Here is a 20080-nt window from a genome sequence, read left to right as displayed (position 1 = left end):
ATATTTTTCTATAATTTTTTTCACATTTACTTAAAAATCAGCATAGTTTATAAAAATATGAAAAATATTATTATTTTTTATAAAATATTAATTATTTTTATAATTATAAAATTATAAATGATTTAATAGGTTATTAGTGATTTTTATTTATAAAATTTAAAAAATAAGACTTAAATAAATTAAAATTAATGGTGTTAAAAATAAAGTTATTTTATAAAGTACCTTTGAATATTATATATATTAACGAAATAAATAAATAAGGGGTCGCTTTGGTATGCTTTTAGCTTAGCTTGCTGGTTGCTATTATTCTTATTCTCTCTTCTGTTCTGTTATGTGTTAAAAAGATTAAAGAAGAAGAAAGAGTTGCTCTCCGCTTCTTCTACTTCTATATATTTATTTTCTAAAGCAGGTAAGGTTTCCTTGCTTTTAATCTCTTTCTATTTCTCATGTTTCTTTGTTTTCTTTCCTATTTTTATGGTATAAACATTGGATCTTTTGCTCCTTTCTTTTTTGATTTTCAGCAAACTTTTTTTTTCGAATTTGGATTTCACTGTCGATTGGGGTTTCTCTTCTCTGCTTCAATTTTGAATTTACTTCTTTGTGAAATTAATCCCCATTTAGATGCTCACAACTTATTGATTACCTGCCTTCTAAAGTTCGAATCTGTTTTTCTTCAACAATTCACTTTTCTTATGCTCTTGTTTTCAGATTACAATGCTTCCTTTTTCTAAAAAAAATAAAATAAAATGAAATAGTTGAACTCAACCTGCTCCAATTGCAAGTTTCTGCTTTCTCTTTTATCTATTTCCTTCTTTTCAGTTGTCACTGCTGCTCGAGTGGAGTAGTCTTCTAGATAGGCCTTTGCCTATCTATGATGGGCACAAATATAAATTGTCATCATTTTAAAAACCCAAAACGATGTAACTTTAGAAAATCATTTAGGTTTGTTGTAACCAGCATGTTTGGTTTTCTTTGATTTTGCCTTTCTGCTGAAAATTGCATCACTATTATGCTTCTGCAGCAAATTTAAGTTCCCTCACTAATATGCATTTCACACAATCCATGCTTGGTCTTTCTCATTATGTAACTTTACTTCATATCATTTGCTGCTTTTCTTTCTGTATTTGTCGTCCCTATCCTTCTACCTCTAGTACTAATAAGGGCTCATTGTATCATTTCATGTGTCAGGCAGCAACCCCTGAGCCCCATATACATGCAGTTTTATCTAGATTCTTCATCAAGTCAAAGTAAGTGAACAGCCATGCAAAAGGATCACAACTCCACTGTCCCCTCAACATCTTCTCGCCTTCGCCATCGGAAGCGCTCCAATGAGGTTGCTTACCCTATCTCAATATGTTGTTTGTTCATTATCATGTACTAATGAGTTTTATTTCCATTTGGTATTCCATTCTTCTGTTTAAGGGTATTCTAGCTTCTAATCTCTGTTAGTGAAATCCTTATCGCTTGTGTTATTTTTCTGACATGCATGGAGACTTGAGCAATTTTACTCTATGAGAAGCCAAAATGCTTTCCTTAGAAAAGCGCTGGGAAGTAAATTTCAGTTCTGTGTTTTGTCCGGTTGTCAGGTTGTTCCAGAAGCTGCTAAAGAAAACGGAGGCCATTTACTGGTTGATGATCAAAATAAATACAAGTCCATGTGGATACGTACCTGCTCAACTGTTTGGATGATCGGGAGCTTTGCTTTGATAGTCTACATGGGTCATCTCTATATCACAGCAATGGTGGTTGTCATCCAAATATATATGGCCAAAGAGCTATTCAATCTGCTAAGGAAAGCGCATGAAGATAGGCATCTCCCAGGATTCAGACTCTTGAATTGGTAAGGATAGTACATCATCTTGTCGCTTTGGATTATTTCTACTCTTTTAGTTACATAGAACTGAATATTATTTTAATTCAAATGGCAACTAATAGATTTATTTGTAAAATGATGATGACAGCATCTTGAATGGATAAACTTTTGTTTTGACTACATATTTTATTTTATTTTACTTTGGTGCAATTGAGTGTCCCAGCTTGAAAAAAAAAAGTCTATTTGAACTTTTTATTCTTTTTTCCTAGTGACTGATGTAGTTAAACATCATAAATTTGGCTTTATTTTCCATGTTCACAAAGTAACAAGTGCATGGACTCTTTTATTTAACTAAAAAGAATCATGTATCCCTTGCAAAGATCAAGATATTTATTTTTCACCACAAATTTCTAAGATTTTCTCAAATTTATCTGATTACAAATTTAAGCTTGTATGCTTGGACTCTTAAGAAAAAATAAATTAAAGCAGTATTTTCACCACAAATTTCTAAGATTTTCTCAAATTTATCTGATTACAAATTTAAGCTTGTATGCTTGGACTCTTAAGAAAAAATAAATTAAAGCAGTATCTGTGTTGTTGCTGATATGAAAAGTAAGTCTGCTTTTGTACTATTTTAATTCAGTGCATGCGGACATATAGAAGGGGTCCGGAATCTCTTGATCCCCATTTAGCTACTCAATTTCCAAAACAGGAAAAAAAAAAAGGAAGAATAGAAACTCCAATAGAAATCTAATAGGCTTTTGCATCTAATGTTTCATTATTCTAAACATGTTTCATTTGAGTTTACAAATTTCTCTATTTTCTTGTCAGGCATTTCTTTTTCACTGCGATGTTATTTGTGTATGGCCGAATTCTCAGTCAGCGGCTAGTCAATACTGTGACTTCAGACAAATTCTTGTTCCAGCTTGTGAACAGTCTCATCAAGTATCATATGGCTATGTGTTATTTCTTGTATATTGCAGGTTGGTTACATACATTATCTCTATATAATTTGCGATCATCCTTTTTATTTAGGAGTTCCTATTGCTTATTACAATGAGTTTGTTCTTCAGAATGTCTTTATGCTACATTTCATTTGTAAATTCTTCTCAGGTTTTATGTGGTTCATTCTTACACTAAAGAAGAAGATGTACAAGTATCAATTTGGCCAGTATGCATGGACACATATGATTCTTATTGTGGTGTTTACACAGTCCTCTTTTACTGTGGCCAATATTTTTGAAGGGATTTTCTGGTAACTCAACTTCTTTTTGGCATTTGTATGTTGACAGACCTCAAGTTTTATAATATCAGTCCTGATATTCGAGTTTATTCTTATCTCTGCAATGTAGGTTTCTTCTTCCAGCCTCACTAATTGTCATCAATGACATATTTGCTTATATCTGTGGTTTCTTCTTTGGAAGAACCCCTTTGATTAAGTTATCACCAAAGAAAACTTGGGAGGGGTTCATTGGAGCCTCTGTCACTACTATGATATCTGCGTTTGTGGTGAGCACCACTTCTGCTCCCTTTTCTGTCAACTGTAATGAATTTAAGTTTCTTAACGACTATTTCACCGCAAAATAAGTTTTAGTTAACATGTTTCTAAATTTGAAAATATGGCAGTGTCCCGGTGAAAAGAAGAAAAAAGAAAATATGAGCAGTGTGTTTTGACTATTATAGCGTCATTGTGAGCAGTGTATTATTCTATATTTCTTGTCTGCAGAGTTTTCCCAACTACTAATCTACTTATTTTATGTGCTCTCTAGGAAACCTGTTGCTTAGTGTCTCAATTGTGTAGTTAACTATGAATAGAAGAAGTCGTAGACACTGGTTACTTCAGGCTAATGATAATCAGTATGTGATCTCGAGTTATCCATTTCTTTAGTACAGTTGACTCTCTTATATCTTATCTTTAAATCAATAATTCAATTAATTAATTAATTTTCAAAGGACAACCTTCATTCCTTACTAATTAATAGGTCTATTGTTCAATAATTAATAAAAATCTTTGTAATTATTAGTTATAAAAGAGAATATTTAAAGGAAAATTGCTAAACATCTATATATCATCTTCCCTTAGTAACTTTTTTTTTTGAAACAGTGTTTGTTATTTTAATACTTATGATTGGTGGTAAATTTTAAAATATAAAAAGTTATCAAATACATAGAATTTAGAAGTTATTAAATATAAAGAAAGTTACTTTTTACACAAGTGATACCATAAAAAAGAAGTTAGGTGAGAATTGTATTCCCCATAGAAGGAGTGTGCAATGATTGTGAAATTATTTTAGAGCATCTCCAACGTACTCTTTATGTATATGTCAAATTCTTTATTTTAAAGAGTCATCTCATAAATAAAACTCCAATGGACTCTTTATCCTTTACATATGAAGTAAATAGTGTAGAGCCAAATTTCACTCTCTATTTTAATTTAATAAATGCACTACAAGCTCCTATACATCCTATTAATTGATTTTTTTAATTCTCTTTTTTCTATTGGCAAAAGCTAAAATAAAGTGAAAGAGAAAATAAAACTATTAATGCTTATGAAAATAAAAGTAAACTAAAAAGTGAAAAATAAAGAGTCTATTGGATTTAAATAAGGTTTTTTACTTTTTATATTTGGATATTCCTAAGATGCTCATTATGAAGAGCATTATTAGTTTTCTTTGAATACATTAATCTCATTCTATTTTACAGTTTTCGTTCTTGGTAATACATTTAATGTTTAATAAGGTTTTATTCCATCAAGTATTTTAATTTTAAAAGAGTCAATTTTAGTTCCTTTTTCTTTTTTGTTAGAATTTGTTTGTTGTAAGATTTCTACAAGTTCATGCCCATCTCAATTACTTCAAAAGCCTACTGCTTTCACCTTGACTAGAGTCTTGACAAGATGATTCTTCAAATGTTAACCAAATTTGTGCTTGTTCATGCAGCTGGCAAATATGATGGGCCGTTTTCAGTGGCTAACATGTCCAAGAAAGGTGAATATTCTACTAAATTTATCTATTGATGTACATGATAAGGTGAACTAGGTAATTGTAAGAGATTTATGACCATGCAGGATTTATCGAGTGGTTGGCTTCAATGTGATCCTGGACCTTTATTTAAGCCGGAGTACTTCATCTTACCAGAATGGGTTCCTCAATGGGTGAGTAAATTGGAAGTACGATTGGATTTGAATGTCTACACCTTATCTTTCTATTTGTTAATAACACAATGACAATTGCTTGCTTTGTTGTTGTTCTGACATATGATTTTAGATAATCTTATGGTTATTGTTTTAGAGTGTTTGTGATCTTTGTAATTTTTAGTTGTGTTGTGCATCATGTTGTTGCATCATACATGTAATTCTTATTAAACTTGAGCAATTCCCTTTTGTAAGTTTTGATGCCACCTTTTGGTTTCACTTAATTTTTCTTGCGGAAAATGTAAGAATAGTCAATTTTGCTGCCTGCATATTGGCAAGCATTTGATAGCTGTTTATTGCATTTTGGTGATCATTTTGCATGTCACTAAATGCTGCAATACATTTTTTACTCTATCTAGCATCTAGTTGTTTTCAATAGTTAGGCCATGACAAAAAATATCTCATTCCATGTCATGCACTTATTTAAAACAAGACACTTATAAATGTGTAGACATGATAATAGATTTGTAGTAAGGTGGTTTTGTTGAACTTGAGACAGAAAATAAGATCGCATTAACATCTATTTTGACATGAGAAACATTTAGTACGTCCTATTACTGTATTTTTTCTAAAGAAAATGTCTGACGTAACTACCTTATTGTAGAATGTTCCCCACCTTCCCGTGTGGCGAATACTTACTATGTACAATCACCATACCTTATTGAAATATGATGTTTGACGAAATCTTTGGGCCAGTCATTATTTCTATCAAATTATAATGCTTCTTCAGCAATTATAATGCTTCATTTATGCTCTTATGCAGTTTCCATGGAAAGAAATCTCCATTCTACCTGTTCAATGGCATGCTTTATGGCTTGGTTTGTTTGCATCAATAATAGCACCTTTTGGGGGCTTCTTTGCAAGTGGTTTCAAAAGAGCTTTTAAGATCAAGGTGCACCCTTAGTGCTTTTAGCATCCAAAAATGGAGTAGGAAAATTTACTGACCTGCATGTTTGACATTATCTTCTAACATTTTGAGTGTGCCTCCTCCATTTGCAACAGGATTTTGGTGACAGTATCCCTGGACATGGGGGAATTACAGATCGAATGGATTGCCAGGTAAGCTGTAACAAAGTTTGAAGTGTTGAGAAACTAAGCTGTTTTGGTATTTGGCTATGTGGTTTTAATGTCGTTGGATAAGTTGTCAGCTTCTGTTTTAAATTTATGATCCCAAAGAATGAATTCCATGATTAATTCAGGTATTAGTGGACCTAGAATCTTTTAAAATACATTAATGAGGGAATGGTTATCTGGAACCAAGTAAGCATTTTTTGTAAGTCACCACTTGATACTTGCTCAGGAAACAAGTTGGGTGGGTTTGGTCAAGTTCTGGATTCTTATTCACCAAAATTGAAGCTGATAAACTGAGATACAAAGCAATTTTTTTCAAGTTTGTCAGTATATCTTAGTTTTGGTTTAGAAAGGATCAACTCGAATATAAAAGTTCAAATCCATAAGCTTTCTCGAAAACAAAGTTGGTTATCCAGATTCTAACAAAGCCAAGAATTTTTACAAAAGCCCATATTATATATGTAAAATAAGTTGGAAATCAACACTGGAAACAATAGATAAAGGAACCTGTAGTTATTAATTCCTGGATTAAAATCAATTATGCAGTATGAAGCCAACAAGAAATGAGCTAGACGGAATTCCTTCTTTCCTATCCATGCAAGCTGAAATTTCAAGCCTTAAATTGCAGCCAAATTAACCAGATAATGAATCCTCCTTTCCTTTCACATGACATGGTAGGGAAGCTCAGATTGAGAGGAGGAATGAGAAAGGTAGATAAGTTCTTTTGGGTATGAATAGTTTTGGGAGAAATTTGATGTCTGCATTGCTATGGTAAGGTGATGGAGAAGGAAACAAGAGATGGGCTTCATAAGTATATGAAGTGATACAAGTGATCTAAAGGGTGCTCTGAAAATTTTAAAGTTCTTTCATCCTGGTCAGATTGGTTCTCATAATTCGTAAACAGAACCATCTACCAAGAAAATAATTAAAGAACCCTTATTTACTGAACTAAATCGAACTATAATAAATAACTTCGCTTCCAAAATCAAAAAAAAATTAGGGACCAGATAAAGATAGTATATGAAAAATATCAAAATCTTTCAGCACGAACTGTACTCTGCTTAGTTGGATTTTTTTTTTCCAAATTTAGAAAAAGAAAAAAATAGAACACAATACAAAAACAAAAAGAATAATAACCAACACACTCAATAGATATATTAATTTTTTTCAAATTAAATCATTTACATAGCGATCATATATTTACTGTTGTTATTCAGTGTTATTCAGATGTGCTATTCAGAGCCACTGTTCAAAGGATGGTAATATCCCATCTTAATTGATATTCAATGTTTCATAGTGTGCTTGTAAAGCTGTGTTACATAAAGCATTGATCTTTTGATGGCTTTACTGCTATATTGTCCATTGGTCTCTGTAAAGGACTACTCTCTTCCATTATTGATGCCTGTTCTCTATAATTCTGCCGTTCCTGATACATAACATTACATTCTTCTCAGATATTTTTTGGTAAGTGGGGATTGTTAGAAATCTCCTCCCTAATGCTTCCCGCTCGAGTTGGAGTGCACTTGAATTCAAGGCTTTTTATTCATTGCTTAAATCATGTGAATTAGCAGATAGATCTTCGTGGTCAATCTTGCTCTAATTTAAATTGCTACCTTTCATGTTTTTTGTTCTGATTGATATGTTCATTTACTATAGATGGTAATGGCTGTGTTTGCATACATCTATCATCAATCGTTCGTTGTGCCTCAAAGTATATCGGTTGAAATGATCTTAGATCAGGTAAATTCATGAAGTTGTGCATATTATTATGTCTTCCCTTGTATCATAGTAAATGCGGATGTGTTGACTTTGTTACTTGTTTATTAGATATTGGCAAACCTTACTTTTGAGGAGCAATATGCCTTGTACATGAAGCTTGGGGAAATGGTTCGGGAAAGGGTGGTTGGACGTTCTTAGATTTGCATAGCACATCTGTAACGTTCTACTCTGTCCAGCATGTTTAAGTACATGGTGGCCTAGGGGTGAAAGAAAGGGAAACAAAAAAGAAGTGTTTGTATATGTTCTCATTTGAATTTCAGATTCAAATATCTCTAGGAGCAAGCATTCTTTAGCGAGCGCACTCTGTACAGCATTAACAGATTAATATACGTAAACTGTCAACAGCATGTATTGGGAACTGTCTTTTCAGATCTGTAATAATATAGGTAAACTGTCAACAGCATGTACTGGGAATTGTCTTTTCAGATCTGTAATCCAGTGTTCTCAAATGAAGGATTTGTGAGAGATTAAAAGAGGCACATGAAACTCGAGAGCAAGATGGGAAGCTGCTAACAATGGGAAGGCACTCCTATTAAGAAACTTAGAGATAAATGAGCTGGTTGAAGTTAGGTTACAGTTAGCAACGAGAAAATGACATCTAGTTTATTATTGGAACTGTAAAAGCCCTGCTTGCTAATTTAATTTTCTTTATCGCTTGGGAAAGAGTTTCATTTTATTTTCTAGTTTTACAATGCATGTGTGGTACAAAAGTTTCACATCCTAATGTAAAATAAGTTTCTCAAGTTGAGTAAATTCTTCCAGACTGTTTCTCTGCTGCCGAGGTCAAGTAAAAAGATAACTCCTAACCAAGTTGGTTGGTATCACTTCTTTAGAAGGCATTTGGTAAGAAGTGAGTTGGTTCGTTCAAGTTGAAGATTCCAGTTAACCAGTTTTTAAGTCCAGTGCCAATTCAAAGGAGAAAACCCCAAACATAAGAATCCAAACTGAAGGCAGAACAGCCAACGACAACAGTTGGACGGACAGACGGCTACCATAAGATGAAACAATAAATATAGTTGGCTTCAGTCGACCTAAGATCTCGAACTGAAGGTGGAACAGGTCCCAAAGCAAACAACACAGTTGGACGGAAAGACAGATACCAAAACCATAAGATGAAGCAAGTCGTTGCTTGCCTGTCTCAGTAGGAAATAAGAAGAGTATCCAATTTCTAAGGCAAAGCCGAGGAGGTCCCATTCCAATGAGAATCAAAGGCAATCAGGAATGGATATTCATCTCTCCTTTTTTCTTCTTGTCTAAGCAGTCCGCCCACTCCTGTTTCTTACGGAAAGTAAAAACCTGTGCGCTATTCCGAGTTAGTGAGCCTTTTCTAAGTTGTTTCTCTGCTGCCAGGGCGTATTTGAAGTTGCTGCATAGGCTAGTCCACATGCTTGCTAGAAATGATCCTGCATCATCAACCTGCCAATCATCATGAATAAATGTGCCCCTGGGCTTCAATTTGCTTAAACTGCAGCGCCAATGCAGACATAAACATCGTGAGAAAGCAAATAATGAAAGAAACATAGGACTGATATGCACTCTAAATAGGTAATCCTGATTCATAGTTGTTCAATCAATGACATTAGACTAAGAGGCAAAATTCATGAACTCAGGAATTCAACTAAGGTATTCATCACAGCATTGCAGATTTCTACAATTGCATAACAAAACTATCCAAAAACAACTCATCTGATCTAGCAATTCCAGCAAATGATATGAATATAGTACATAATTCTACTTTTACAAATAAAACTCTGATGTCAGATTTCATCCTCAAGATCCATCCAGATGAACAAAAGAATTTGAGTGATTGTTTTCCTTCTTGGCCAGTACTCACATACCTCCAGTAACAACAAAAAACTTTACCTCCGCTTCATTTTCTTTCATTGAACTTTTGGTTTCTCAATCTTCACATACGGAAGAATACCGGCAAAACAGACAACCTTTGGTGACCATCCTCGCTGCTCTGCCCGGCAAAACATCAAGAACGTGTTTGCGAAGTAGGAATTAAAACCCATAAAGACATGCCACAAAGCATGTCCCTGTGGGTTGATGGGCCAGTTTGATATCTTCTTGCAGAAAATACGATCACAAAGCCAACACAAACTACCAATGAAAAGCGTAGCCACATACAGCTTCGCTAGCCACTTGGCAGCAGCATCTTGTGTATATATGTAGTACTTGTACATTCGAGGAATGCAAAGGAGGCAGAGGATCACATAATGCACCTTGAAGCCAATTCCAAAATGTACCACTGAGTGAACGATAGCAAAAACAGCACCATATAGGAAGAGGAATGTGGGCATTGTACTGCGGTAATGCCAATCTGGTGAATAGAGGATGTACATATACAGAAGCATCTCCCATACCATTGGGGTCTCATCACTCTGCTGTTGCCTGGAAATAAGTTAAAATCACCATCATCGTCTTGAATGAATCTCAACAACAAAAAGATAATCCAGAGAATATCAATATCTATGCAATAGCCGCTGTATGCTAATCCTAGCTCTTTTCGGGCTTACAGAAAGAAAAAGAGAAAACACTAGATTTCTGATTTTTTAAAAGAGTGCAAGGGGCCAGTGTCAGTTATGAAGATAGGTAAATCAAATGCAATAGACATGCAAATAAACTTTGTTAGCAGTTTATTGAGGATAGTTAGCAAGATGGATGTAGACGAGGGTGCAATTTGACTGTACGAATTTTCTTTTCTTCTTTAATTTTTCTCTAGCTCATTCTTTTTAAGAATTTGACCTACGGATGAAAAGACAATCATGGTCACCATCTTCTTCAGAGTATATAGGGAGAAAACTTGAAAAGATCCTTCACAAGATGAAAATCAAGCAACACATGCACCCAGCATTATAGGATCATATGAAGATTATGATTATAACTACTTATTGCAATATGATTCTTAAGTTTGAGATGAATCATCCTCAAGACTAATAGTTGCTGGAGAATAACAGAAGTGAGGAAAAGTTTGCATATAGCTAAATAGTGTTGAAGATCATGCAACGAGGGAGTGAAACTTACACACGTTGCAATGTGGCATGAAAAAACATGCTGCCAATAGCAAGTATCATATTAGATATGTGAAGAACACTAAATCTCTTCTCAAATCGCTGCCTCAAGGCATTTATAAGGCCAATGAGTGCCAAAAGAATGCATGGAATATTGGATATGGTATTGTAAAATTCTGCAATATAAGAAGAATGAGCATAATTCTTCTCGCAACACTCAGTAGTGGATGTAACAGGACCCCAGAAGCTTGATATTCCATCAGCCATTCTCCTCTATGAACGTGAAAACTTTAAATATACTAAGCCAAATCTCTTCTCTCGGGATGTGGCAGAATTTGTGAATTGGTAAAGAGGAGCCTACAGAGAAAGGCAGAGTTACAGGAAGCAAGAATGTATCAGATAAAGGAACATGAAAGAGAAAACTTGAGAAGGAAAGCTAAAACCGAAAAGACAAGTAACAAAAGCGTAGTGAATTAATCAACTTTTGAGGATGATAAAAGAGAGAAAAGAGACTGAGAAAATGATAAATTTCTCAAACGAGTTAGTTTGAGCAAATCAGCAAGAGGTATACCAGCGTATGCATTATATCTAAATAAGTTTGCATAGTGGCAAATGCATAATGAGGCAGTCAAACATATAAGAATAAGGATGCAACCCACAGAATCAAATTGCAAACTGCAAATTATCAGCCTCTTCTTTAGCTTATACAATATATATATACACAATATAAGAATTAACCAGGAGCATTTGAGAAAAGGCAGGAGTGAAAAGTGACATCTGTACAAAGCCTGGCCAAATCACAATCGCAACAGCTCTCTGAATTCCTCTTTCAAACTTATATTAAAAGCTTTTTGTTCTTTTTCTTTGTTGGGAATCGGCCATCTAACCTATCCTCCAAAGTCGAATACTATTAACTAATCAATCCCTCAAATTAAGATCTAATCTCAAACGCCTTTCATGTAGTTCTTTTTTTTTGAAAAAAAGAAAAAGAAAAAAATCAATTTACAAAGAGAAGGCAGCAACAACCACTGCATAAGCAAATAGATACGCCACGATTCAAATATGTTTAATCATACACTTCCTAAAAGAAAGGAAAAAGAAAAAGAAAAAGAACGGACCTTGGTTCAAAGGGAAGAAGGCATCATTGGCACACAGTATCTTTCTTTTTCTATTTCTCTTTCCCTCAAAGGCAAAGAGCTATCGCATTTACAGGCAAAGCACATCAGATTCTCTTTTCGCCATTTCGAGGCAACTACAAGATTAGATACCACTTTATTATTTAATGGTTTTTAAAATAGCCTGTTTGAATTGAAATTGGGCTATTTTTGACTATTATTTGTTTGTGTAGCATAGGAGATTGGAGCTGAGCCTTCCTATTGAGAGAGGAATTACAAATACAATTACTGCTTCTTCTCTTAAAGAAAGTGTCTCCCTCGAGGAGGCAACATTATGGGCTGAGCCTTCTCTTCGTTCATTTCATTAATCAAGCCCACTAGCGGATTAATTTTAATTTTAACTCATTTAACCCTTTTGATCCTTAATTTATTTTTTTTACTTTTTCTTTATAATATTTATTTTTTGAATAAATTGAGAAATATTAAAAATACTAAATGACCATAATTTACAAATGGAGTTTAATTAATCTATCCCTTTTATAATATACTAGTTTAATAACAACATATTACATTAGTAAATGACATGCTAATAATAATATATATAGTAAAAAACGTTTACCAATCAGCTTAGATAATAATTGATCAAGTGTGATTTTTCTTTTATCATTTGAATTAGGTCTCAAGTGTCAATAATTTTTATTTTAGTTTAGTGTTATATTATCGACAACAAAAATCAAACTGATATAATTGGTTTTTTGATGATGCAATTTAATTAATTGAATTGTACTCACTTGTATATATATTTGATCATTATTTAGTGTCGTGTGATTCCGGTGTTATAAGAATTTTATTTTTAATAAAAATTAATTATTAATCTTTTCCTAAAAAATATATAATTGGTAAATAAAATATAAATATTATTGAATTTTGTATTTGTATTACATGTAATCATTAAAAAAGCAATATATTATTCTATTAGTAAGTTTTTTATCAAACGGTTGTGACTAAATCTAATGGTTTAAAATATATATAATACTGGTATCATGTGACATCGAATCAATTAATGCATAATCCACATGTTCAAAAATTTGGAGGGTGTATAAAATTTGATGTAAAGATACTATAAGTTATTGGAATACTATAAAATCATAAATTTAATACAGTAAAAACTAATCTAAACATGTAGTCTACATTAAAATATGTTTAATAAATTATAAAAAAAATCGTTACATAAATTTAAAATCTAAAAATTTAAACTAACATCATGAATTTAATTATTGTAAATATATTAATGTGTATACTATCCACACCCATTGTCGGTACCAATTTCAAACCCTACATGTATCCTTCTACAAGTGCCCTAAAATATCCAACTGAACAAGTACTTTAAGTAGATAAAATATTTTAGAATTAAGAAGGTCATTCATAGCAGGAAGTTAAGAGAAGGAAAAAAAAAAAGGGAATGAGAAATTAGAAAAATGTAGGATTCAATGAATGTAGACAAGAGGAAAGGTTCATTGAACTTGGTCATCCTGAGAGACAGGCTGCGTCTAATTTCCACATCCAAATATTGGGGGAGAAATGGGTGTTAAATGATTGGCATCTGATGCATGAGAATATGTGGCACGGGGATGCAAATGAATCTAAGCAAACTTATAATTAGTGTAGGATTAAAATCATTATTTAATAAAAGAGGTAACCTATTCAGTGTTTGTTTTTTCTTAGAAGAAAAGGAGAGAGACAGAGAGGGGCGTAACTCAGAAGAAGGCTTTAATTTATGGAACGTGTATAGAGTAAAATGATGTGAACCTGGACCTTAAGACAGTCACATTCACTTTAGGCAGCATTAATCAACACCCTTATTTACTTCAACCTCTCTCTTTTACTCTATAATTTCCACATTATTTTGTCATCTTTCTCTTTTGAATAGATGCCGCCATAATATCATCATCCTCTCCACATCACTTTCTTCTTCTTATTTCTTATTTCTTAATCCGGAGGACGCATGCATATATATATAACTAAACTGAGATCTCAATCCATCGAGTGTTTACTTGAATTATCACTCTTTTATCTCCAAAGCGTCTTTACAAAAGAAAAACAAAAAGCAAAAGAGATGACAAAACTACCAGTGAAGTTCAAGAAAATGGCGGCTGCTATGTTCAACGAGGCCGCTCGGTTGAGGCTTTGCGAGAGAAGTGGGAGTGAACACTGCTCGCCTGATCATGATCTCTCTCAGCTTGTCAATTCTTTTATCGAAAGAGATGACCATCCCACAATATTATTTATGGAGTCAGACATCAAAATCAATCACCCTCCTGATGACGATAATCAGGAACATTATTCAGTTTCTGATGCTGAAAACAAGAATATATTGGAGAGTCTGCTCAATAAGGAAGATGATGATGATGTGAGGAAAAAGATTCGATCAGAGACAGAAATTGCATGTGGGATCATAGGAGAAAGATCGTCGCACGGCTTTCACCGCAGTTTGATGTCGCATTTGCGCCACCTGGGCTTCGATGCTGGTTAGTAGGATTCATATTTATTTTTATTATTTACTTTTTAACGTTTGAACCATATACTTCATCAATCAAATCCTACATATAACATCAAAATCTGGTCAGTTATATTAGCATTTATCTCGAATGGTTACTATTCAATCTAATTTTGTCCAGTGCTTCAAATTATTGTATATAGGTCTTTGCAAATCGCGGTGGGAAAAATTTGGGAGGTATCCAGCTGGAGAATACCAGTATGTAGATGTGAATGTTGGTGGGAATCGATTGATTGTTGAAGTGTGTCTAGCAGCGGAATTTGAAATTGCTCGTCCCACCTTAAACTACACCGCGTTGGTCGATGATTTTCCTCCAGTATTCATTGGTAAGCCAGAGGAGATGAAGCAGGTTGTGAGATTGATGTGCAGTGCAATAAGGGAGTCGATGAAAGAGATGAAGCTGCACGTCCCACCATGGAGGAAAATTGGGTACATGCAGGCCAAGTGGTTCGCACCCTACAAGAGGACAACCAATGAAAATTTAACTAAAATGAGATCAGAATCCCACCACTCTTTTGCTACAAAACGCTCTGCTGGATTTGAGGCTTTCCCGGCGAAGGCTTACCATTGCAGAGATAATCATATCGGTGGTGGTAAGTTAGTGGGGTTAAAAACTGGCTATTTGACTGCTGCATTCAATGGCGACATCTAGCCGTGGGAAAAACGCCCATACTTTTGTATATAGTGACAATGGATTTTTTATTTTTAGTTAGTTGAGCGAAAGCCAGATGTTGGTTTTCTTACTTTGTTCTGCTGGAAATGTTAAATTACCATTGGATTGTCGGAATTGGGACAGTGTAAAACTTCTCATCTCCTTGGCAATTTGTGAGCTGGAGACTTGAGTATTTATGTATTGTTATTTTTTCTTTTATTGGAAGGCAAAGAGGGTTTGCTCTTTTACTTGAAGAAGTCGAGTGTACAATTGAAACATGCATGGATCTATTTAGAAGAATAAACTTATTATTGCAACTCACAATAAATAAACTTTTGTTATTATTATGAAATTACAAATTTATAAGTTACGATACTGTTTGATAGGATAAGCAAATTAGCACTAGAACTATTTTATTTGACCTGCTTAACCTTTAAATTTAGCAAAAGTTACAAATTTAAAAATTTGTATATTTTTAATCTAAAAACTATCTTACATAAAATATATATTTTTTTTTTAAAAAAAAAAAAAACATAAACAAAAATGAAATGAACAATCGAAACAGAGAATCGTTCGCTGTATGAATTCTAATTCAAATTAAAAACCACTCAATTATTATTCATTAAAAAATACCATTATTTGTAACCCACTTTCTCTTCTTTCTTCAGCCTCTTTCTCTCTCTTCAATTATCAATACCAAATTAAATTGCGCAGAATATCCCTTCGGCACCAGCAATTTGTTAAATCCTATGGTCCAACAATTTATTAAATCTTGTTTCTTTGTCTTGATAATGGAGTAGAGCTCAGGGTAGAATAAAGAATCCTAGTGTAATTTTGAGCAAGAAATAGGCACTGTTACTGTCACCTTGCCTATCGTGATGCAAGTCCTATAAGAGAAAATTACAACTAATCTCTCTTTCCTACTTTCTGATTGGACTCTCCATAAACTGTGCCACTGCTAAGCTCCATTGGGGCCGACGTCTCTTCCTTGTGTCACACTACAAGGAGCTCAAGTCTAAAACTCTTTATGGAGAGTACTAGATTAACGTAAAATTCTCTATAATATTATTGAATAATGTAAAATTTTTAGAATATTTTATAATAGTGTAGACACTTTTTATATACATTAGAATATTCTATATACATGTAGACACTTAAAGAGATGGGAATGCTAGTCATCCATACCGATAAATACCCTCTTTATTCCTCATTTGTACATGGTGGAGAACAAAGTAATATAATCATACATCTTTAAACTCTTGTACTCTCTTCGTGTCTTTTTTCTTAGGCATACTTGCGTTGGCGTAATTACTGTCATCTTGCTGAGTTTGACATTCATAGAAAAGCTTACTAACAATCTTGACACCGCATTCATAGAAAGACTTACTAACAATCTTGACACCGGGTGAATCAACTGTACTAAGCCGCACGTGGGCTAAGTTTGTGAACAAAACAAAACTCATGTGACCCTTAGCCCTTACAACTGTAACGTTAATCTATGCGCTCATTATCTTATACATGCTAAGATGTTGTCGCCAATAGTGAGGTCAGGACCGTCCTTAAGGGTGCAGAGAGTGAAAAACAGCCTGAGAAGTAATTGGATATAACAGAAACGAGAAACTAAGACGCAGTGGATTAGGATGGTGAAATAGGATGCTCTCTCATAGAGCTCGACATAGGTGCGGACAAATACCTTAATTGGACCTCAGGGGGAATCCAAACCTGAATTTGGTTTAATTTTATAGATGTCTTTGCAGAGATTTTTTTGTTTACAAATTGTTATTAGCATAATAAACATTTTGTCATGCATTGTCTAGTTTACAAATTGTTCAACAATCGCTTATAGACATATCAATTGTCGTAGAGCCCTTTTTTCTAGTCGGGTAATTTTCAGCAAATATTCTCTAAATTTTTTTTACGGTCAAATTCATCAAATTTAATTTTTCAGTAAATAATTTTTTAAATTTACATAAAAAAATTAAATATATTTAATTTTAATTTTTATTTATATTCAAGAATTAAATACATTCAATTTAATTTTTTTTAAACAATAGTATTAAATTTTTGAATCTTAATTGAATTATAAAACTAAAAGTAATATTTATTTCATTAATAACTTTATGAATTTTAGATTTTATTAAACATAGCTTTGTATAACTATCATTATATTTTTTATTAGTAAATTAATAAAATAAATATTTTTTCAATTTTTATAATTTAATTAGAAGTTAAAAATCTAATATTATTTCATATTAAAAAGTTTAAATTGAATGTATTTGATATTTAAAAATAAATTTTAAAAGTTATTTGTTAAGAAATTTAAATTAGTATGTTTAACTCTTTAATATAAATTCAAAAAATTATTTACTGAAAAAATTTAAAATAAAAATATTTAACTCTTCAATATAAGTTGATGAGTCGAATCGAACCTTTATCCTAAAGGTAATTGCAAAGTTAACGAGAGTTACCAGACTCTAACCTTCAAATTAAGAGTTCGGCATAAATTTAAGATTTGTATTACCTTAAGGAGAAAAAGGGCTGTGGGGATGGCTAAATTTTATTTCAGAATTGGTTGAGAGGGTTTAGTTGGATTAGATGCCTTTTCTTAACATTTAAAATTATAAAATAAGGTACAATTTAGCCCCAGTATTAGTTAATCCAAACATTTAAATATTCAGTCAATAACACGACAGAAATTATTTCTTTCAAACAAAAAAAATAAAAGACCAAAAACGGCAACCCTCGATTCTTTCTCGCTATCTTTTTCTTTTATAATAAATGCACAAATAGTATATATTTATATCATGTTTTAACTTAATATTATATTTTTTAAACTAATTAACTGTTAAACCTTTAAAAGAAATAAAAGCTTTACAGTTGATTTGGTGTATATCATAAAAGTTGGATTTAATAATTTCAATAGTTAAGTAATATATGAAATGAGTTTTATTTAAAATTGAGTCCTTTCATGTCTTTAGAAAAATATATTTAGTTCAATTGTTAATCTGTAATAGTATAACTAGTTATTTACTCACACATTTTATGATTATTATTATTTCACTTATAAAATTTAATTAATAAATATAAATTATTTAAAAAATAATAACAAATTAATTAACTATTTTAGATATTTTCATTAGTCTAATAATATAAAAGCTATTGTAAAAATATTTATTAATTAATTTTAATATTGTATCAATTAATAATATCGATACTAAAATCAAAAATTTATTATATAATCAAAAATTAACTTATTATTAAATATAAAAATTTAAATATAATTTAATTATTATATTTAGAATTAAAATTATTATTAGATATAATAATAAAATATAATTAATATGCTATTTTTGTAATTAAAATAAATATGATTAGAAATATAATTTATAAATTATAAATTAATAAAAAATATTTAAATTATACATAAATTTTAATTTTACAAGTCGAAAATGAATATATTCGAATTTAGATATTTAAAAATTAAATATAGATAAAGATTTAAGTTTTAAAAGTTAATAATATATAAATTTTAATATTCAAAATATTCTTAAATTTTTATTTTATTTTTTAAAATGAAATGAATTTTTAATTTATTTTACAATTATCTATAGTCTACAGTAAAAAATAGTAATTCAAAATTTAGATTAGATAAACAAATTTAAAAAGAAACTAAAAAATATAATATAAAGTTAAAAATATTTCAGTAATTTAATTACTAAAATAATTATATCTAGTATTATAGATTAAAATATAAAATTAAATAATTTTATAGATTAAATGAATTCGCAAACCAATCGTTAAGATATTAAAGTGATAGGATGAAATGAATCTGGCAAGGTTAGATCTTGGATCTATCCAAGAAAAAAAAAAAAAAAAAATATAGTCACCGATAGACGCAAGACTGCTGGAAGACGAAAGCAGAATGCCTGGAAAGTGACGAGTTTAATGTGAAGAGAAGGGTCTCTAAGAAAAGGCTAAATCCTATGCCATTTCCATCTTCTCTCCCTACTCTGTTTTTTGTTTTTTAAGAAAATATATAAATATAAGAAGCTCGGTAAGCAGATATGTCGATGGATCTCAAAAACAACAACCGGCCAGTTAGCTTCTGAAATTGATATAGCTACAGCCGCTTTGGCAATTCAAGATGAAGGCTACTCTTTTATTCTCCATGCCTTCCCTTGGTACATGTAGCCACTCTTTTCTTATATATCTAAGTAAATCAAAACCAAATGCATATAAAACTTTTTACAAAATGGAGACAGGTTGAAGACGATGGCCAAGGCCGCCGCCGCAGCCAGACGACTGCCATTGTTCATAATAAAGCCCTACTTCCTTCCTCCCTTTTTATAGTATCATCAGCACCCTTCCCTTTACTTTTGTAGAATACATTTCAGCCGCACATCTTTTTCTTTTTCTTTGGGCTTTAGAAAAAAAGGAAAACAAATTAAACCTTATGACTCAATGGGCTTTTTCTAAAAGTCTCTTCTTCTATTCTCTAGTGTAATGCTATCAGCTTACCACAATTGTATCTGCAATAATAACAAATTCGGTAGTTCGTTACCAATATTATCACGTTGATTATAAAATTAAATTAATAAAATATAATTTAATAAAATATTTAATATTTATATTAATATAAATTTTAAAAAATAATAATAAATTATTTATTTATAAATATTTTTAATATTTTAAAATTTTAATTTTTTATTAATACAATAATATAGACATTATTTATTAATTAATTTATAAGAGAAAATTAACATATTAATATTACTATTTTTTAAAATTAAAAAATTAATTTATTATTAAAAATATAATTAAAAATATTATTTTCTATATTATAATTATTATTTAATTACAAAAATAATTTATTCGTTAATGTGATA

The 20080-nt window shown here is 31.6% G+C and overlaps 3 protein-coding genes and 1 non-coding gene across 7 annotated transcripts; 2 read left to right on the top strand and 2 right to left on the bottom strand.

The window, feature by feature from the left end:
* Positions 1 to 260: 260 nt before the first annotated feature.
* LOC8277945 (phosphatidate cytidylyltransferase 1) lies at positions 261 to 8512 on the top strand. Its single transcript, XM_002518351.4, has 12 exons — positions 261 to 409; positions 1189 to 1333; positions 1587 to 1840; positions 2645 to 2796; positions 2927 to 3068; positions 3166 to 3322; positions 4753 to 4800; positions 4881 to 4967; positions 5770 to 5898; positions 6009 to 6065; positions 7734 to 7817; positions 7905 to 8512. The coding sequence occupies exons 2-12, from the start codon at positions 1262 to 1264 to the stop codon at positions 7992 to 7994; spliced, it is 1272 nt and encodes a 423-aa protein (XP_002518397.1). The 5' UTR covers positions 261 to 409; positions 1189 to 1261; the 3' UTR covers positions 7995 to 8512.
* Positions 8513 to 8738: 226 nt separating this feature from the next.
* LOC8277947 (alkaline ceramidase) lies at positions 8739 to 12257 on the bottom strand. Of its 4 annotated transcripts, none has more exons than XM_015718797.3 (4): positions 11989 to 12257; positions 10884 to 11227; positions 9695 to 10250; positions 8739 to 9321 (listed from the first exon to the last, which is right to left on the bottom strand). In XM_015718797.3, exons 2-3 carry the CDS (start codon positions 11135 to 11137, stop codon positions 9737 to 9739), a joined length of 768 nt encoding a protein of 255 aa, XP_015574283.1. In that variant the 5' UTR covers positions 11138 to 11227; positions 11989 to 12257; the 3' UTR covers positions 8739 to 9321; positions 9695 to 9736. The 4 variants fall into 4 exon arrangements, with proteins under 4 accessions (XP_015574283.1, XP_015574284.1, XP_002518399.1 ...); XM_015718798.3 differs by having other exon boundaries at positions 8739 to 9272; XM_002518353.4 differs by having other exon boundaries at positions 9720 to 10250.
* Positions 12258 to 13904: 1647 nt separating this feature from the next.
* LOC8277948 lies at positions 13905 to 15419 on the top strand. Its single transcript, XM_002518354.4, has 2 exons — positions 13905 to 14513; positions 14686 to 15419. The coding sequence occupies exons 1-2, from the start codon at positions 13991 to 13993 to the stop codon at positions 15192 to 15194; spliced, it is 1032 nt and encodes a 343-aa protein (XP_002518400.2). The 5' UTR covers positions 13905 to 13990; the 3' UTR covers positions 15195 to 15419.
* Positions 15420 to 19232: 3813 nt separating this feature from the next.
* On the bottom strand, positions 19233 to 19323 carry LOC112534767. Its single transcript, XR_003079024.1, has one exon. It is a non-coding gene; the product is annotated as a small nucleolar RNA snoR109 (small nucleolar RNA).
* Positions 19324 to 20080: the final 757 nt, after the last annotated feature.

The sequence above is a fragment of the Ricinus communis genome, chromosome 5, assembly GCF_019578655.1.
Source record: "Ricinus communis isolate WT05 ecotype wild-type chromosome 5, ASM1957865v1, whole genome shotgun sequence".
NCBI classification, from domain to species: Eukaryota; Viridiplantae; Streptophyta; class Magnoliopsida; order Malpighiales; family Euphorbiaceae; genus Ricinus; species Ricinus communis.
Note: the sequence above shows the minus strand (reverse complement) of the source record. Positions and strands in the feature narration are given on the sequence as shown.